General features: G+C 46.4%; 1 protein-coding gene across 1 annotated transcript in view; it reads right to left on the reverse strand.

Annotated features, from left to right (window-relative positions):
• The window catches only part of RAC1 (Rac family small GTPase 1), a 39,338-nt gene extending 22,518 nt beyond the window's left edge, over positions 1-16,820 (reverse strand). The window contains exons 1-2 of the mRNA XM_036242107.1: positions 16,746-16,820; positions 762-1,012 (exon numbers count right to left, since the gene is read on the reverse strand). Of these exons, the coding sequence (XP_036098000.1) occupies positions 762-1,012; positions 16,746-16,820 (326 nt within the window). The remainder of the gene's footprint in view (positions 1-761; positions 1,013-16,745) is intronic.
• Positions 16,821-16,835: the final 15 nt, after the last annotated feature.

Consider the following 16,835-nt stretch of genomic DNA (forward strand, 5'->3'; position numbering starts at 1 on the left):
CACACAAACAAACAAAAAAAACTGCATAAGACAAGTCTTGTGTTCCTCTAAGGCCTGTAACCACCAGACAGTAATGAAAAGAAATGCCTCTCGGCCCAAGGAGCCCCGCTCTGCTGCGCCCCAGACCTAACGCGAGCAGCGGAGGCCAATTTCTCCCCTTTTTATGACCACACGGCGCTCTGAACACACGAACAGCCTTAATTACCACCCAGCTTCCTCGCGTCTGGAATCGTACACGATTATCCACGGAAAGAGGAAAAAAGAATCGTCTTGAAAATTCTAAAAAAGTGGCCAAGTACCAATGGAAGACACCCCTGGGGAAATCGGGTTAGGGTCCCCGAAACCAGCCCAGGCAAATACTCCTCAGTTGTGACCGACGGACGCTCGGACGCTGTCCAGAGGGCTCGAGACGTTGATGTAAAAGCCAAGAAAGGGTCGTTTTTTTAAGAAAAGCTACTCTAAGCCCACGCAATGCACAGGCAGCGCCGGCGGAGCGTGGCCCGGCGGTCAGCGGGCGCCGGGAGAGCGGAGGGTGGAGTTCACTTTTCCCTCCGGCCGCCGACGGCGGTTCCCTCCCCCACCAAAAAGAGGGGAAAGGGCCGGAGCCAGGCCCGCGCCAGGGTCCCGGGGAGGGGAGGCGGCCCGCGCCCCCAGCCCGCGCCCGGAGAAGCCAGAGCCCAGGCCCCACGCGCGCCCGCGCGCCCGGCCCGCCCCGGCCCCCCGGCCCCGGCCCCGGCCCCGGCCCCGGCCCGCACACTCACCCGTCTCCCACCACCACACACTTGATGGCCTGCATCTGGGCCACTCGGTGGGCCGCGGCGGCCGGATGCGGAGGCGAGAAGCGGCGGGCTCGGGGCGCGGCAGGCGGGCGGGCGCGCAGCTGCAGGCGGCGGGGCGCGGGGTGCCGGGGCCGCTGTCCACGCCACCTCGCCCTCCTCCAACGGGAAGCTGAAGCCCAGCAGCGGCCACCACCCAAAGCTGGGGAAAACTGCAGAGAAACAGGAAATGGCCGCTCCACTCACATCCGGCCGTCCCTCCCCCGCGCCGGCGCCGGCGCTCCCAGGCTCGAGGCGGGGCGTTCCCGCCCGCGCGCTCCCGGGGCTCCTCTCGGCTTCGGGCGCGTTCGGGGGCGTTCGGGAGCGCTCGGGGACGCCCGGGAATGCTCGGACACGCTCGGCAGAACTCTGCTCCGGCGGGGCGCGAGGGGCGGAGGGCGTGGCGCGCAGGCCGACGTCTTTGCGCGCTGACGTCACGGTCCCGCTCCGGAAGGGAGAGCGAGTGTCTGGATTCTTGTCCACTCCATCAACTCCAGTCCGAGGCCCGACCAAGGGCGTCGGTCTGTCCTTTCTGTGATAAGCGTAATGTATGTGTCGGCAAGGCCCTTCTAGAAAATTCGGAACCCAAAACTATAAAGAAGAGAAGACCATACATCGCACCATTATTCAGACATAACCGAGGTTCTTTCAGCCAAAGAGGTGAACTTTCTTCCCTTGCGTATACATTGTCTATTATTTTTAATGCGTTCAGCATTGACTGTGTCTTATGCTTGGGTTGAACAAAAACCTTACCACAGCTGGAAGTCTTTTTATTTACTTATTTATTATTTAATCCTCACCCGAGGACACTTTTTGATACTTTGTTCAGATAAAGTGGGAGGGAGAGAGAGAGAAACATCGACATGAAAGGGACACATCGAGTGGCTGCCACTTACAGACCCAACCAGGGCCGGGGACAAACTGCAACCGAGGTACATGCCCTTAGCGGGAACCGAACCCGGGTCTCTCCAGACCGCAGGCCGACGCTCTAACCACTGAACCAAACCGGCCAGGGCTGGAAGTTTTTTTTTAAAGCATGGGCTTATTGGGCCATTTCTAGTTGGAAAAGATCAGGGCCTGGGGCGTGGAGTCTCAACCACCTGCTGCAGCACCAGTGGAGAAGGCAACGTGTCCCTGTCCTGAAGCTGACCGGCTCTTCCATGGAAACATTTGGGGGAAGAAAGATATAGGCGGTTGTGAAAGAATTTACACTGGCTACAGATAAATGGGTGGGAGAAGGTGCATCAGGGCTAGCTGTGGGATAGGCGCAGAGTCCAAGTGGAAGAAGTGTTGGCTCCATTGGTTTGCTCCTATGGGTGGGTAGTAGGCAGCTGTCTAGAAAGTTCACACGGAAGCAAGAAATATAAGCTCCTGGGGTTTGATGGCTCCTGGCTATCCTCTCTTTTAGATAATGGTGGAATTATCCGCCTGGAAGTCCATTCAAAGCTCCGACCTATACTCAGGAATGTGAGCAGTCTTGTTAGCTGGCCCACAGCTATTAACAGGCTAACTATTCTGTCCCTTTCACTGGTCAACCTTCCGTAAGTAATTTAATTAAGAACATCCCAGATTTTTTTCCCTTGTCACTCTAAGTCCTGGAGATAATGTTCTGTTAGCAGACCATTCAAGTGCCCATATTTTGGTATATTTCTTCTCAGTTATTATTTTATATACATAAACACATTTTAAAGAAAATTGTGAAGTCATACTGAATCGTTATTAGAACATTTTTAATGACTGCTTACTATTCATTCCATTATACATATGTGCCTTAACTTAACCATTCCTCTTTTATCAGATAGTTGAGTTGTCCCTATTGGATAAAGTGTTTGATGAACATGTGAAAGAATCTTTTGCCCTGGCCCGTTTGGCTCAGCGATTAGAGCATCAGCCCAAGGTCCAGAGAGTCTCGGGTTCAGTTCCCGCTAAGGGCACGTACCTGGGTTGCAGTTTGTCCCCGGGCCCCTGGTGGGGGTTGTGTGGGTGGCAACCGGTTGATGTGTCCCTTTCACGTTGATGTTTCTCTCTCTCTCTCTCTCTCTCTCTCTCTCTCTCTCTCTCTCTTCCTTTCTCTCCCTCCTGCTATATCTGAACAAAAAAATGAAAGAAAAAAAAATGTTCTCAGGGGAGGATAAAAAAAAAAAGAATCTTTCTAGGTTTATTTAATTAGGCTATGTTCCCCAAAATGGAGTTCCTGGGTGACTAGGGGAGAATGTTTGTAAAGCTTTGCCGTAGGTTGTTGCATTGCCCCCTGCAAAGTTACCCTCCCCTAACCCTGTATGAGAGTGGACCCTCTGGGGGAGTTGATTTCAGATGATATTTCCATCTTTTAGGCCTTCTCTTCCTATACTTCACTCTGTTGTTCAGGGTTGTAACAGTTTTTGGAAATCAAGTATTTTCTTCACAGGTTTTTTTAAGCATTTTTGTCTTGCAATTACTTTTTTTTTTTGGTGGTATGTGCCCCTAGCAGGAACCGAACCCGGGACTCTCTGGTCCGCAGGTTGACGTTCATTTGCTGAGCCAAACTGGCCAGGGCCAATTACTTTAAAATAAACATTTTCCCAGGGCAAGGGACATCTCCTTTGCTCTGTTCATAACGATCTCCTTTGAGCCCTGCTCAGCGGTTAGAGTGGCAGCCCACAGACCAATGAATCGCGGGTTCAATTCCGACCAAGGGCACATAGGATTCTGATCGGTCCCCGGGTTGGGGTCGTGGGGGAGGCAGCCACTCTATGTGTCCCTTTCATGTCCATGTTTCTCTCTCTCTCTCTCTCTCCCTCCCTCCCTCCCTCCTTCCCTCCCTGCCTCCCACTCTATCTGAACAAAAATGGACAAATGTCCCCAGGTGAGGATTAAAAAAAAAAAGATCTCCCTTGAAAAGGAGTTGAAATTTCAAGAGCCAGTGTCCCCTTTGCTGATAAAAATTTCCAGTAAAAATCTGACAAACCTAAAATACTAAGTATAATTACCCTCATGTCTTTAGGAAAGGACCAAATAAAAGGGTGGGGCCTCAGGTCAATAGTTTAACTCAAATGCACAAACATTTGAGTGCTGCCTGTGTATTATGGCCCGAAAGTAAATAAACCAGACAGGGACATAGTTGCCAGGATACTAGGTCCACTGTGCTCAGTGCTGTAAGTGGGGTACAAATATACAAATATAGTGCTTATCAGGAGGCAAAAAACTATATTCACGCTACTAACAGGGCTCTCCTCAGAGAGATGAGAGTTAACAGATGGGTCTGGGTAGGATTTCTTGTAGGTCTTCATGGAGTAAAAAAGAAAAGAGTTTTCCACAGAGAATAACGTCCTGGAAGTTAGAGGCTGAGGGCCATCCTCAGATGTGATATTGAGGGATTCAGCCATGTGTTTCGCTCCAGGTCTAGAATCTAGAGGTAATCGCTGGCTGGATTATAGTCTGCCTTGAGTATGGACTGTATTCGGACAGGACATGAGTTTTTCAGCCACCACATGGCACAGCCACCACATTCAGATCATTATTTCTCTAGATTGATCAAGTCCACCTTATATAAGATTGGATTGTTACTATAAAATAACAAGGTTAACGTACAATCGACATATGGAAATTAGCTTTAATTTAAAACTTATCCAAGTTTGGCTTTGAGCATCTATCTGTAATGTTCTCCGTGGAAACAGAGGGTCCCAAAAAAGTTAAAATTGAAACTAAATAAGCAAATATTAGACCGTGTGTGTTTCTGAATGTGCTACACAGTTACTTATCAATTGCCTTTTGTGTATGCAATCATGTACCCTACCTAGGTCCCTCATTCAAGGCCAATTGTGTATTCTGTCTAGGTGTTGAAAGTGTGAAATGAACAAAACACATCCCTGTCATCCGGAAACCTATATTCTAGTGGGGGAGATGCGTTATAGGCAAATGAACATACAGCATTCGTTCCCAGGTTAACATGATGGAATTACATGCAAGTATCTATTTGACTCCAACCGAAAGCACCACCAGAATTTCCGGAAAGGAATTAAAAAAAAAGGCCCCATAATCCCAGATAATAGCCTATTAGAAGCTGGAATGAGGGGACCAACTGGCTGAAACTGAGCTAGCCACCTAGACTAACTGTGGGAAAAGCTGATCAATACCACATCTACACCAGAGAGTCACCAGCGGGCTGAGGACAGGCAGCACCAGACGCCAGTGGAACTGGGGGTTGAGCAGAGCGGGACGAGGGAGATGGGATGTGAGCTGAGAAGCAGCAGAGTCTGCATGCTTTGCTCTCATGTGCTAGGCAAGGTGGCCGCCTTCCCCTCGCCCTACAGAAGCCTGCACTGTCCTCTTTGGGGGGGGGGGGGGTGACATCAATGTGAGAGAGACACATCAACTGGTTGCCACCCACAGAACCCCAGATGGGGCCGGGGACAAACTGCAGCCGAGGTATGTGCCCTCAGCGGGAACCGAACCCAGGACTCTCTGGTCTGCAGGCCGACGCTCTAACCGCTGAGCCAAACCGGCCAGGGCTGGGATGATTCTTGAATCTCTCTAATCCCCTCTTACATGACTCTGGCTAGCAGTTTTCTTCACAGTAGGAGGGTGGAGAATAGAAGGCTCTATTCGGGAACAGATATCAACAGGGGAAGAGTCTCCAGGAAGCCTCCTAACTCCTTTAGAGCTTCCTGTTAACTCTTAGTTGCCCACTTCTGATCAGCAACAGACAACCATAGATTAAAGAATATATGGCCCTGGCCGATTTGGTTCAGCGGTTAGAGTGTTGGTCTGTGGACCAGAGGGGTTCGGTTGCCGCTAAGGGCGCGTACCTCGGTTGCAGTTTGTCCCCGGCCCTGGTGGGTCATGCAGGTGGCAGCCACTCGATGTGTCCCCTTCACGTCGATGTTTTTTTTATTTCTCTCTCTCTCTTCCTCTCTCTCCCTCCCACACTATCTGAACAAAAAAATGGAAAAAAATGTCCTCGGGTGAGGATAAAAAAAAAGAATATATGAGCAAAACGTCCAGAATGGAAGCTAGAAATCAAAATACTGGCCGGCTGGTGTGGCTCAGTGGTTGAGCATCCATCCATGCACCAAGATGGTTTGATTCCCAGTCAGGGCACATGCCCAGGTTTTGGGCCAAATCCCCAGTGGGGGGCATGCAGGAGGTGGCCAGTCGATGGTCTCTCTCATCAGTGTGTCTGTCCCTCTCCCTTTCTCTCTCTCTAAAATCAATTAAAAAAAAATATATGTATATATATACATACACACACACACACAAAATAAGTAAATTTTTTAAAAAATTATTTTTGTTACAGATGTTTCTCCTTTTTCCCTGTGGACACCTTCAAAATAAGTAAATTTGAGGAAAACAAAAACAGGAAGAAGGAACCTTTTTAAAAAAAAGGCTGTTGATACCTTCATTGGTAAGTCATCCTGATTAAGAAGGGAGTACTACTTGAAAAAAAAAGAAAGAAACATTCAGATGATTTAAAGAAGAACTTAAAAGCAAGCTGTCAGGAAAAACGCAACAGTAAGGTAGAAACATCAAGTTGAGGAGATCTCTCAGAAGACCTGAAAGTCGTGGAGAGAGAGAAAATGGGAAACTATGAGAATATGAAGGAACCAGCCCAGGAGGCCCAACCATCCTAATCATAGCCTATACTGGAAAAGAAAGAACAGCTGTGGCCAGTTTGGCTTAGTGGTTATGAACCAAAGAGTCACGGGTTTGATTTCTGGACAAGAGCATGTACCTGCAGGTTCGATCTCCACTCCAGTCCCCCCAGTTGGGGTCATGTGGGAGGCAAGCAACCAGTTGATGTGTCTCTCACATCAATGTTTCTCTCTCTCTCCTTCCCTCTCTTCCACTCTCTCTTAAAAAAATCAATGGAGCCCTGGCTGGTTTGGCTCAGCAGTTAGAGCGTTGGCCTGCGGTACAGAGAGACCCGGGTTTGGTTCCCGCTAAGGGCATGTACCTCGGTTGCAGTTTGTCCCCGGCCCTGGTCGGTTGTGCGGGTGGCAGCCACTTGATGTGTTCCTTTCACATTGATGTTTCTCTCTCTCTCTCTGTTCCTCTCTCTCCCTCCCACTCTACCTGAACAAAAAAAATGGAAAAATGTCCTCGGGTGAGGATAAAAAAAAAAAATCAATGGAGCCCTGACCGGTTTTGCTCAGCGGTTAGAGCGTTGGCCTGCAGTCCAGAGAGACCCGGGTTCGGTTCCCGCTAGAGGCATGTACCTTGGTTGCAGTTGTCCCCGGCCCTGATTGGGTCATGCGGATGGCAGCCACTCGATGTGTCCCTTTCACGTCAATGTTTCTCCCTCTCTCTTCCTCTCTCTCCCCCACTCTATCTGAACAAAAAACGAAAAAGTGTCCTCCGGTGAGGATAAAAAAAGATCAGTGGAGCCCAGGCAGTGTGGCTCAGTGGATTGAGCATTGTCCCATGAACTGAGAGGTCCCTGGTTCAATTCTGGTCAGGGCATGTGCCTGGGTTTTAGGCTCAATCCCCAATAAGGGGCATGCAAGAGGAAGCCGATCAATGTTTCTCTCTCACATCCTTCATTTATTCTTCCTCTCATTCTTCCTCTCTCTCTAAAAAAATCAATTTAAAAATATTTAAAAAGATCAATGGAAAAATATCCTTGGGTTATTTTTACAAATAACCCAAAGGATTAACAGGAAGGAAGGGAGGGAGGGAACGAGGGAGGGAGGGAGGGAAAAGGGGAGGGAGGGAGGGGGGAAATAAAAGAGCAAAGGAGGAAATTTTCTAGTCCTGAAGGATAGGAGTTTCCAGTAGGACAGGGCCATCCCAGTTGAGGAAAACTCACCCCGCCCCTTATCCAGCCGAGTCCAGCATTATGACACAACAGAACAACAGGACAGATAAGATCCTACAAGTTCCCCGAGAGAAAACAAGTCATAAGGAAACAGAAGGGCTTCAGGTTTCCCAGCCACACCTTCCAGATTCTGAACAAAAATTATTTTCAACCAGCAATTCTACTGTCAGCCAAAATATGGATCAAGTGGGCGGGTAAAATAAGGACATATTTCAGCCAAGTAAGTTCTCAAAAGTGTTTGGCCTCCCACACACCATATCCCAGGAAGCTACTGGAACAGGAGTTCCTCCAGTAGGAGGAAATAAACCAGAAGAGGTAGAGATGGGGAGATCCAGCACTGCAGAGGGGGAAGGGTTCTCCCCACCATGGTGACTGTTGTAGGACCAGCCTACTTTGAAGCAGAGACACTTTGGAGCCATAAACCACGCAAGGGCTGTATTTCTGGCCACTTCCCCCAGGGTGACCAGCTGCATGCTGATGGCAGGGCGAGGATATGAAAACAGGGAGAAGGTAAAGTACTTTGTATTTTTTTTCAAGAATCCAAATATATTTCCAACTTTAAAGTTTGCAAAAGTAAATGAAAACGTTTTGAATCAAAGATTCGAAGACAAAAGTGATGCCCTACAAAAATAAGAAGCACCTTTATTTATCGATATTTATATTGATTTTTAATTTTGAGAGGATGTTTACCAAAGCTGGGGACAGCGAAACAAGGAAGGGCTTAGCACAGAAGAAGCAACAGGAGAGAGCGAAGGCACCAGCAGTGTGTGACTCTGACGCAAGGGCAGGCTGTGGGCTCGGGCCCCGTCCTGCCCATTCACCAGTTTTGCCCCTGAAGTCTGGACAGCTAGAGTCCTGCCCAGAATGCAGGTGGGAGAGGTCTTAGAATTGTCTCACACTCCTCCAGACCCAAAGCCAGCTGCTGCTTGCTCCTTTGTTTGCTAAGGTTCCTGGGTGTGCTGTGTCACACCCGGAAATGTCCAATAGAAATACAGTGCAGCCAAAAAATAATAATAATAATAAAAATAATGCAAGCCATATAGAATGTTCTAGAAACAGCATTCAAAAAACAACAAAAGGGAACAAATGCCACTACTTTTTTTAAAACCAATTCATGGAGGTGTGATTGATGTACAAAAAGCTGTACATATTTAATATATACAATTTGATGAGTTTGGGATAATGCGATTCATTCTAATCATATGTTTTATGTAATTCTATATAAATAACACCATTCCAACTTGCAATTAATGTAAAAAAATATTGAGATATTTTTGCACTCTTTTTTTGGTACTAAGTCTTTGACACCTGGTGTGTATTCTACATTGATACCACATGGATGACAGATAGTACTATTATACCCATTTAATAGATGAGGACATTGAGGCATGTTGACATTTAGTAACTTGCACAAGGTCAGGTCTATGGCAAGTGGAACTTTGAACCAAAGTAGCTTGATGCCAGGGCCTGCTGGCTTAGTCACTACACTAAGCTACTTCATTTATTTATTCTTTCATTATAAAATTTGAAAGAGCTGGTCCCTGCTCTCAAGGAGTTTGCAGAAAAGCCACAAGTGCTATCACAATAAGAAACCATTTTTGGCTTGGAAGACAGACGTGAGGCGAGGAGATGACTCAGACTAGTCTGCAGGAGGACTGGTCTTTGGCCTGGAACAAAGGCCAGGTATTGGTTGGGTTTTCACAGTTGTGGTAAATTGTATTTTCCAAGTTGGCCACAACAAGTTCTCCTATCCTACATGCCCTTCCTGCAAAGTGACATCGACACTCCTCCCCTTGAGAAATGAGATCTATGTTCCTTTCCCTTGAAGCTGGGCAGGATTGTCTAGGGGTGGGCCTGGGATCTCCTGGAAGCTTGCTCTTGGAACCTAGTTGCCAAATTATGAGGACGTCGGGGCCACATGAAAAGACCATGTGCAGGTGCTCCGAATGCCAGCCCAGCTGAAGGTCCAGCCTGTAGCCAACATCAGCAGCCAGATTCTTGAGTGAGAAAGTGTGGCATAATAAGAAATAGATTTGGCCTTTGTCCCCAGTTCCTGGCACAGAGCTCCTAATACCCGTGGAATTTCCTGAGTGATAGGAGTGCCTTTTATGACTCATAAAATGGCCTTTTCAACCATACCTGCTTTTATGCTAATAAGATGATTCAAGGCTGGTTCCTCGGTAGCTTCAGGGTGGGAGCTGGTGGCCAGATGAACCAACCATGTGCTAGAGGGCTGGAACCTTCAACAGCACTCCAGGACCCCCCAGAGAGGGGAGAGGGACTGGAGATTGAGTTCAGTCATGTGACCAGTGATTTAATCAATCCTGCCTGTGTGACTAAACCCCAAATGAAAACCCTGACACAATGAGGCTGCAGGAACTTCTGGGTTGGTGAATACCTAAGAGGGTGGTATGCGCAGACTCCATAAGGAGAGGGCATGGAAGCTCTAATTCTAAATCTCATTCTCCCCAACCTTGGACTTTGTCCTATTCAACTTTTTTTAGCACTTTATTAAAGTATGGTTGACATACAAACAGCTATACATATTTCTTTTTTTTTTAATTTTTATATTTATTGACTTGAGAGGAAGCGGGGGAAGAGAGAGAGAACGGTAGCGATGTTAATAAAATGATTTTTGTTGTATTACATTTATACATTTACTAGGTTGTGAGGAGATCTGTTATGAAGCATTGTGACTAAGGAGTATCAGGGATTCTAGGTGGGGACACTGGCAAAATCAGGGGTGGAAGAATGGGAAGGCAAAGGCCATGATGGAGAGCATCATCAGCTGCGGCTCTTGGCTTGATGGGGACAGAAAGCTACCCTGGATTAGGGGGGAAAAGAGAGAGATTAATAGGAAGAACACTGGTGAGTCACAGAATCAAAGGAAAAGTTGAGTAATCAAGACTCAGAAAGGACAGGACCCAGGGCCATGTTAGGGCCTACAGGGATCTTCATTTTGGGGACACCGATGTCCAAAAAATGCAGACCCACCTGCTTGAGGGTGCCACTGCACTCAGGTTTCTCTTCCTGGCAAGGGGAGGGGGATTCTGGTTGGTATGGTTTGGTTACCTGCCCGTCCCGTTGAGGGAAAAAAGGGAGGGAGGACTCAGTGACTCACAGCCCACCAGAACCACAAGGAATGGAGTAGAGGAAATCCCCCCAAAGGAACGGGAAGTTGTGGCTGGGTAGGCAAAACCAATGTTTCATCAGGATTAGACTCGGTGCAAATGACAGATAGGTACCTAAGTGACAACGGCTTGAACAAGATCACTTCATGCCTCTCGTGTGTAAAAATCCAGAGGTAAGTAATTCAGACCGGTGTGGTCTTCTTATCCATGAAGTCTTGAGGTCCAGCTCCTTCCTCTGTACCAAGATGGAGGTCCAGAAGCACATTTAAGTTCCAAGTACAGGACAGAGAAACAGAGACCAAAGTCGGCAAAGACTGTGCACCCAGGAGTCTTTTCAGGATGATTCTGGGAAGACAAAACACTTCTTGTATCCCATTGGGCAGAACATAGTCACATGACCATAAAACTGCAGTGCAAATTGGGAAATATAGACCTTGCTGAAAATTCTATTACCCCTAAGGAAGAGAAGAGTGGACCCCAGAGGACAATGACCAGGTCCTGCCACAGTCCACATGTTCCATCTGGCTGCCTGGTACTCACATGCACACATTTCCAGACATTTAATATTTTTAAATGTTCCCACCCATCATAATGTAACTGTAATGTAATCAAAATCTCACACTCAACCAAGAACACACACTGTCCTCAGGGGAGAAACACAGAAGCAGGTCCAGGTGTGCTGCCATGGCTCCAGGTCCACAACCTCTTCCTTCAGTCCCATCTTGATGTTTGCGACCCAGTGTTTGCAAACAGAAGTTTAACCGCACCAGCTCACCGTATATATTGTATAGTAACGAGGAAAAGGAGAAGAAAGAGATCTAAAAGATTTTAAGTAATAGTATGATATGACAAGCAAGGAAATGCAGGTGGATGCTATCCCCAGGGCCACAGTCACAAGCCTTTAGTTGGCATTCATCACTCCCCCTTCTCGCTGCCCTTTCTAACATCCCTGTGCCTTTGGCCCGCCTTAGAGTTAGTTTCTTTCTTTTTTTTTCTATTAATCCTCACCCAAGATATTTTTCCATTGATTTTCAGATAGAGTGGGAGGGAGGGAAGGAAGGAGAGAGAAACAACATCCATTGGTTGCCTCCCACGTGACCCCAACCAGGGCTGAGGATCCAATCACGACAGAGATACATGCCCTTGACCAGAATCAAACCTGAGACTCTGGTCTGAGGGCCAGCGCTCTAACCGCTGAGACAAATTGGCCAGGGCTAGAGTTAGTTTCCATTTTTTATTTTTATTTTGTTTTCTTTATTGATTTTAGAGAGAGATGAAGGGAGAGGGAGAGAGATAGAAACATCAATGAGAGTACATTGATTGGCCGCCTCCTGCATGCTCCCCACTGGGGATTTGGCACACAACTTGGGCCTGTGCCCTGACCGGGAATCGAACCAGTGATCTCTTGGTGCATGGGTCGATGCTCAACCACGGAGCCACACCAGCTGGGCTAGTTTCCATTTTTTAAAAAATACTTTTTCGCCCTAGCCAATTTGGCTCAGCAGTTAGAGCGTCAGCCTGCGGACAGGAGGACAGGAGAGTCCTGGGTTTGGTTCCCGCTAAGGGCACGTACCTCGGTTGCAGTTTGTCCCCAGCCCTGGTTGGGGCTGTGTTGGTGGTGACCACTTGGTGTGTCTCTCTCACATTAATGTTTCTCTCTCTCTTTCCCCCCTCTCTCCCTCCTGCTCTATCTGAAGATAAATGCAAAAATGTCCTCGGGTGAGGATAAAAAAATTATTTTTAAAGTTGATTTTAGAGACAGGAAGGGGGTGGAGTGGAGAGAGAAAAGCATCAGTTTGTTGTTCCACTTACTCATGCATTCATTGGTTGATTCTTATATATATATGTATGTATGTATATACACACACGTGCATATATATACACACAGTTCTCTCCTTTTCTTAGCTAAACAGTGTCATTCAATGCATACTTTTTATCCCTTTACTTTTTCACCTAAGAATGACTCAGTGCATCCAGCCAGTGTGGCTCAGTGGTTGAGCATCGACCCATGCATCAAGAGGTCGCCAGTTCGGTTCCTGGTCAGGACACATGCCCAGGTTGTGGGCCTGATCCCCAGTGGGGGCATGCAGGAGGCAGCCAATCGATGTTCTCTCTCATTGATATTTCTCTCTCCCGCTCCCTTCCTCTCTCTAAAATCAATAAAGGAAAAAAATAAATTAAAAAAAAAGAATGACTCAGTACTATTAAATGTGTCAACAACTCACATTGACCTTGATCTGTTAAAATAACATGTCAGGTGTCTGGAAAGAGCCCTTCAGTGAGAATCCGGAAACTTGCATTTTCTCAGCATGGTAGCTGAGCTTTTGTGTTTAAATCCACCTCATCCTTCCAAGTCTCCACGGGAGTGAGCAAGGGAGTATAAATAATCTCTGACCAACATTTTGGATCATTGTGTCCATCCTCTCTTCCAGTAGCAGAATCAAGTTGTCTCATTCTTTGGGCTACTTGTGGTCCATAGTGAAACATTGTTAATCATAATGATTACTAATGGATCCATCCAACTTGCATTCTAAGGACTGGAGGGCTCTAATTGGGAAAATATCAATCACTTCCTGGGAGCCCTCTGTCTCCCTGGGACTGTGCTGGACGCTGTGCACACCTGCTCTTTTCTTTCTCACGAAAATTCTGTAGGACGGGGTCCTGATCTTCATTTCACAGAACCAGGTTATGGGTGCCGAAAAATTGCTGAACCTGGAACCTGGCTTCCCTGTGCTTTTCCTACCAGGTTAACCCAAAAAGAAAAATTACTTTTTATCTATCTATCTATCTATCTATCTATCTATCTATCTATCTACCTACCTACCTACTCTGATGGCAGGAGGGATGACTGTAGGCAAATCACCTGGATTCTGTTTATCAATGGTTAATAAATTTCCCTGTATGCCTCAGCCTTCTTTCTCCTCCCTGCTCTCATAACCCTTTGTGCTGCTATGAACATACTTTTCACACTGACTTATAATTAGTTCTGTCTGTTAATTTCTCAGATTATAATTAGCAGCATGTCTTCCCAGAGATGCCAGAAAGTTGAGGCTGAATTAAACATTAATTCAGGAGACTAGACTGATTCACCAACCTGTTCTATAGCTTGGAACTAGTTAACCTTGATAGGTATATATTAAGCCTCAAATCGTGTTAGCTTTTCTTGTTCTCTTTGACCTCTTATTATGTCTAGTTACAACAGGTTTCTTACCTTGCTCAGTTTAGTTTTGTGGTAATTTTGTCATTGTTTATGGTACTTAAGTGGCTTGCTAAAAATGCCTCATGGCCTCAGTGGCATTTAGAGACAAGGAAATGAGTAGCCAGGGAAGAGAGAAACACACACACACACACACACACACACACACACACACATCGACACAGCCCATCTGGTCTTTCAGCATTATTCTAATAAACAAGACAGCCAGTTCTCCACCAGTGAAAATCTTTACAGGCCTCAGAATAAATTTAGCTGATCTCCAAACCTGTTTATGCATTGTTAGATTGATTGGGGTAAATATTTCTTTGAAGACTCTCTTCTTTAAATTTTTCCAATTATTTTCCTAAATACTGTATAAAAAAGGGTTCATTTTGCTTTCTGGGAAGGGAAGCTTGAAAAAAATAATTCGGCAGCATGTGCTCTGCAGTCCTCAAAGACAGCATCCACTGTGCTCTGAAAGGCAACAATAGCTTACCAAAAAAGGGAAGTGAGCTTTTCAATGTCAACAATACATGTGGCAAAATATAATCCTGAAAAATAAGGGGCCCTGGTCGGTTTGGCTCAGCGGTTAGAGCGTCGGCCCACGAACCGGAGAGTCTGGGTTCAGTTCCCGATAAGGGCACGTACCTTAGTTGCAGTTTGTCCCTGGCACCGTTGGGATCGTGTGGGTGGCAGCCAGTCCATTTTTCTCTCTCACATTGATGTTTCTCCTCCACCTCCCCGCTCTATCTGAAGATAAATGCAAAAATGTCCTCGGGTAAGAATAAACAAACAAACAAACAAAAAAGGGAAATTAAAGGTTTATGCAAATACTTTGAAAAATATTACTTTAATAATAAAACTTTGGCTCAATGGTTACAGCATCAACCCTTGGACCAAGGGTTTTGGGTTCAATTCAGGTCAAGGGCATGCACCTGGGCTGCAGGTTCGATGGTCGGGGTCGTGCGAGAGGTAACCTGTAGATGTGTCCCTCTCACATCGATGTTTCTCTCTCTGTCTCTCCCTCCCTCCCTTCCATTCTATCTAAAAAAAAAAAAAAAAAAAAAAGGAAAAATATCCTCTGGTGAGGATTAAAAACAACAACAAAAAAGATAAAATAGTCTTGGCCTGAAACATAATGGATAGGAAATATAGGATGACTAAGCAACAAAGAGGATAATTCTTTTATTTATTTATTTATTTATTTATTTATCCTCATCCGAGGACATTTTTCCATTTTTTGTACAGATAGAGCGGGAGGGAGAGAGAGGAAGAGAGAGAGAGGGAAACATCGACGTGAAAGGGACACATCGAGTGGCTGCCACCCGCACGACCAACCAGGGCCGGGGACAAACTGCAACCGAGGTACATGCCCTTAGCGGGAACCGAACCCGGGTCTCTCTGGACCGCAGGCGGACGCTCTAACCGCTGAGCCAAACCGGCCAGGGCAGGATAATTCTTTTATACAGTAGACATTTAAAGAAAAATAATAATGCTAAAAAGTAGTCAAAATGACAATACAGGAAATGTCCTCTATGATTTATAATCTTTGGATTCCAGATGAATAAAATGAATATTTTTAAGAAAATAATTTTGAATGTAAATTAATTTCAGGGTAAAGAATTTTAAAATGACCTTTAGCCCAGCCAGTGTGGCTCAGGATCTGAGCGTGGATCCATGCACCAAGAGGTCGCCGGTTCGATTCCCGGTCAGGGCACATGCCCAGGTTGTGGACCAGATCCCCAGTGGGGGATATGAAGGAGGTGGCCAATCGATGTTTCTCTCTCTCCCTCTCCCTTCCTCTCTCTCTAAAAATCAATAAAGAAAAAAAATGACCTTTAAAAATTATTGTAACCTATTTTGGACAAAGGATTTTTACATTTAAAACCACTTTCACAATGTTACTTTTTACTCTTGCTTTCTTGAAGAACTTAAGACTTGCTTTTCATTTCATCATTGAAACTCTTTTGTCCCACCTGTATCAAATTACTAGACTTCCTCATTGGTGGGCAGAAATAATGACAAGAAATATGAAACTAGAAGGAAAGTATCGCCCTGGCCGGTTTGGCTCAGCGGTTAGAGCGTCGGCCTGCGGTCCGGAGAGACCCGGGTTCGGTTCCCGCTAAGGGCAGTACCTCGGTTGCAGTTTGTCCCCGGCCCTGGTTGGTCGTGCGGGTGGCAGCCACTCGATGTGTCCCTTCACGTCGATGTTTCTCTCTCTCTCTCTCTTCCTCTGTCTCTCCCATTCTATCTGTACAAAAAATGAAAAAATATCCTCGGGTGAGGATAAAAAATATATATATAATAGAAGGAAGGTATCTACTTCTCACCATGCAAACCTCTGATAGAAACCTACATACTTAAGTAGGAATGTAAAAAACTCACTGTCGAAACCCTTCCAAAAGACCCAGAACACCAGAAGTTTTAGAGGCTTCAATATTTTTACTTTTCACATCCAGGGCTTTCATTAATACCATAATTATTAAAATATTAAACTTGATCTAAGTGGACAGTGAACAGGAATGGCTGGGACCACAGGCAATCTACACGAAGAGAATGTTCTGTCCGTTGCCTCTCTTTATTTGCTTTTTATAGTTGTGGTAAGACATACATAACATAAAATTTACTGTTCTAATAATTTTTTAAGCGTTCAGGGCATTAAGTGCATTTAGAGTTGTGTGTGCGCCTCTCCAATTCCAATTCAATCTTCCTCGCCTCCGTTTTGATTTACTTGCTCACCATTAGGGGGCGGCCGTAGACAGCACATCAGCCGCCCTCCCCAAGCCACCGCCCACGCATGCGCGTCTCACCTGCGGGAAGGTGGACCGGGGTGGGGCGGGGTCTGGTGGGGGTGGGGCTGGGGCGCGCAGGCGCGACGCGGTCATTGTGACGTCAGGCTG

The sequence above is a fragment of the Molossus molossus genome, unplaced genomic scaffold (assembly GCF_014108415.1).
Source record: "Molossus molossus isolate mMolMol1 unplaced genomic scaffold, mMolMol1.p scaffold_m16_p_4, whole genome shotgun sequence".
In the NCBI taxonomy this organism is placed as follows: Eukaryota; Metazoa; Chordata; class Mammalia; order Chiroptera; family Molossidae; genus Molossus; species Molossus molossus.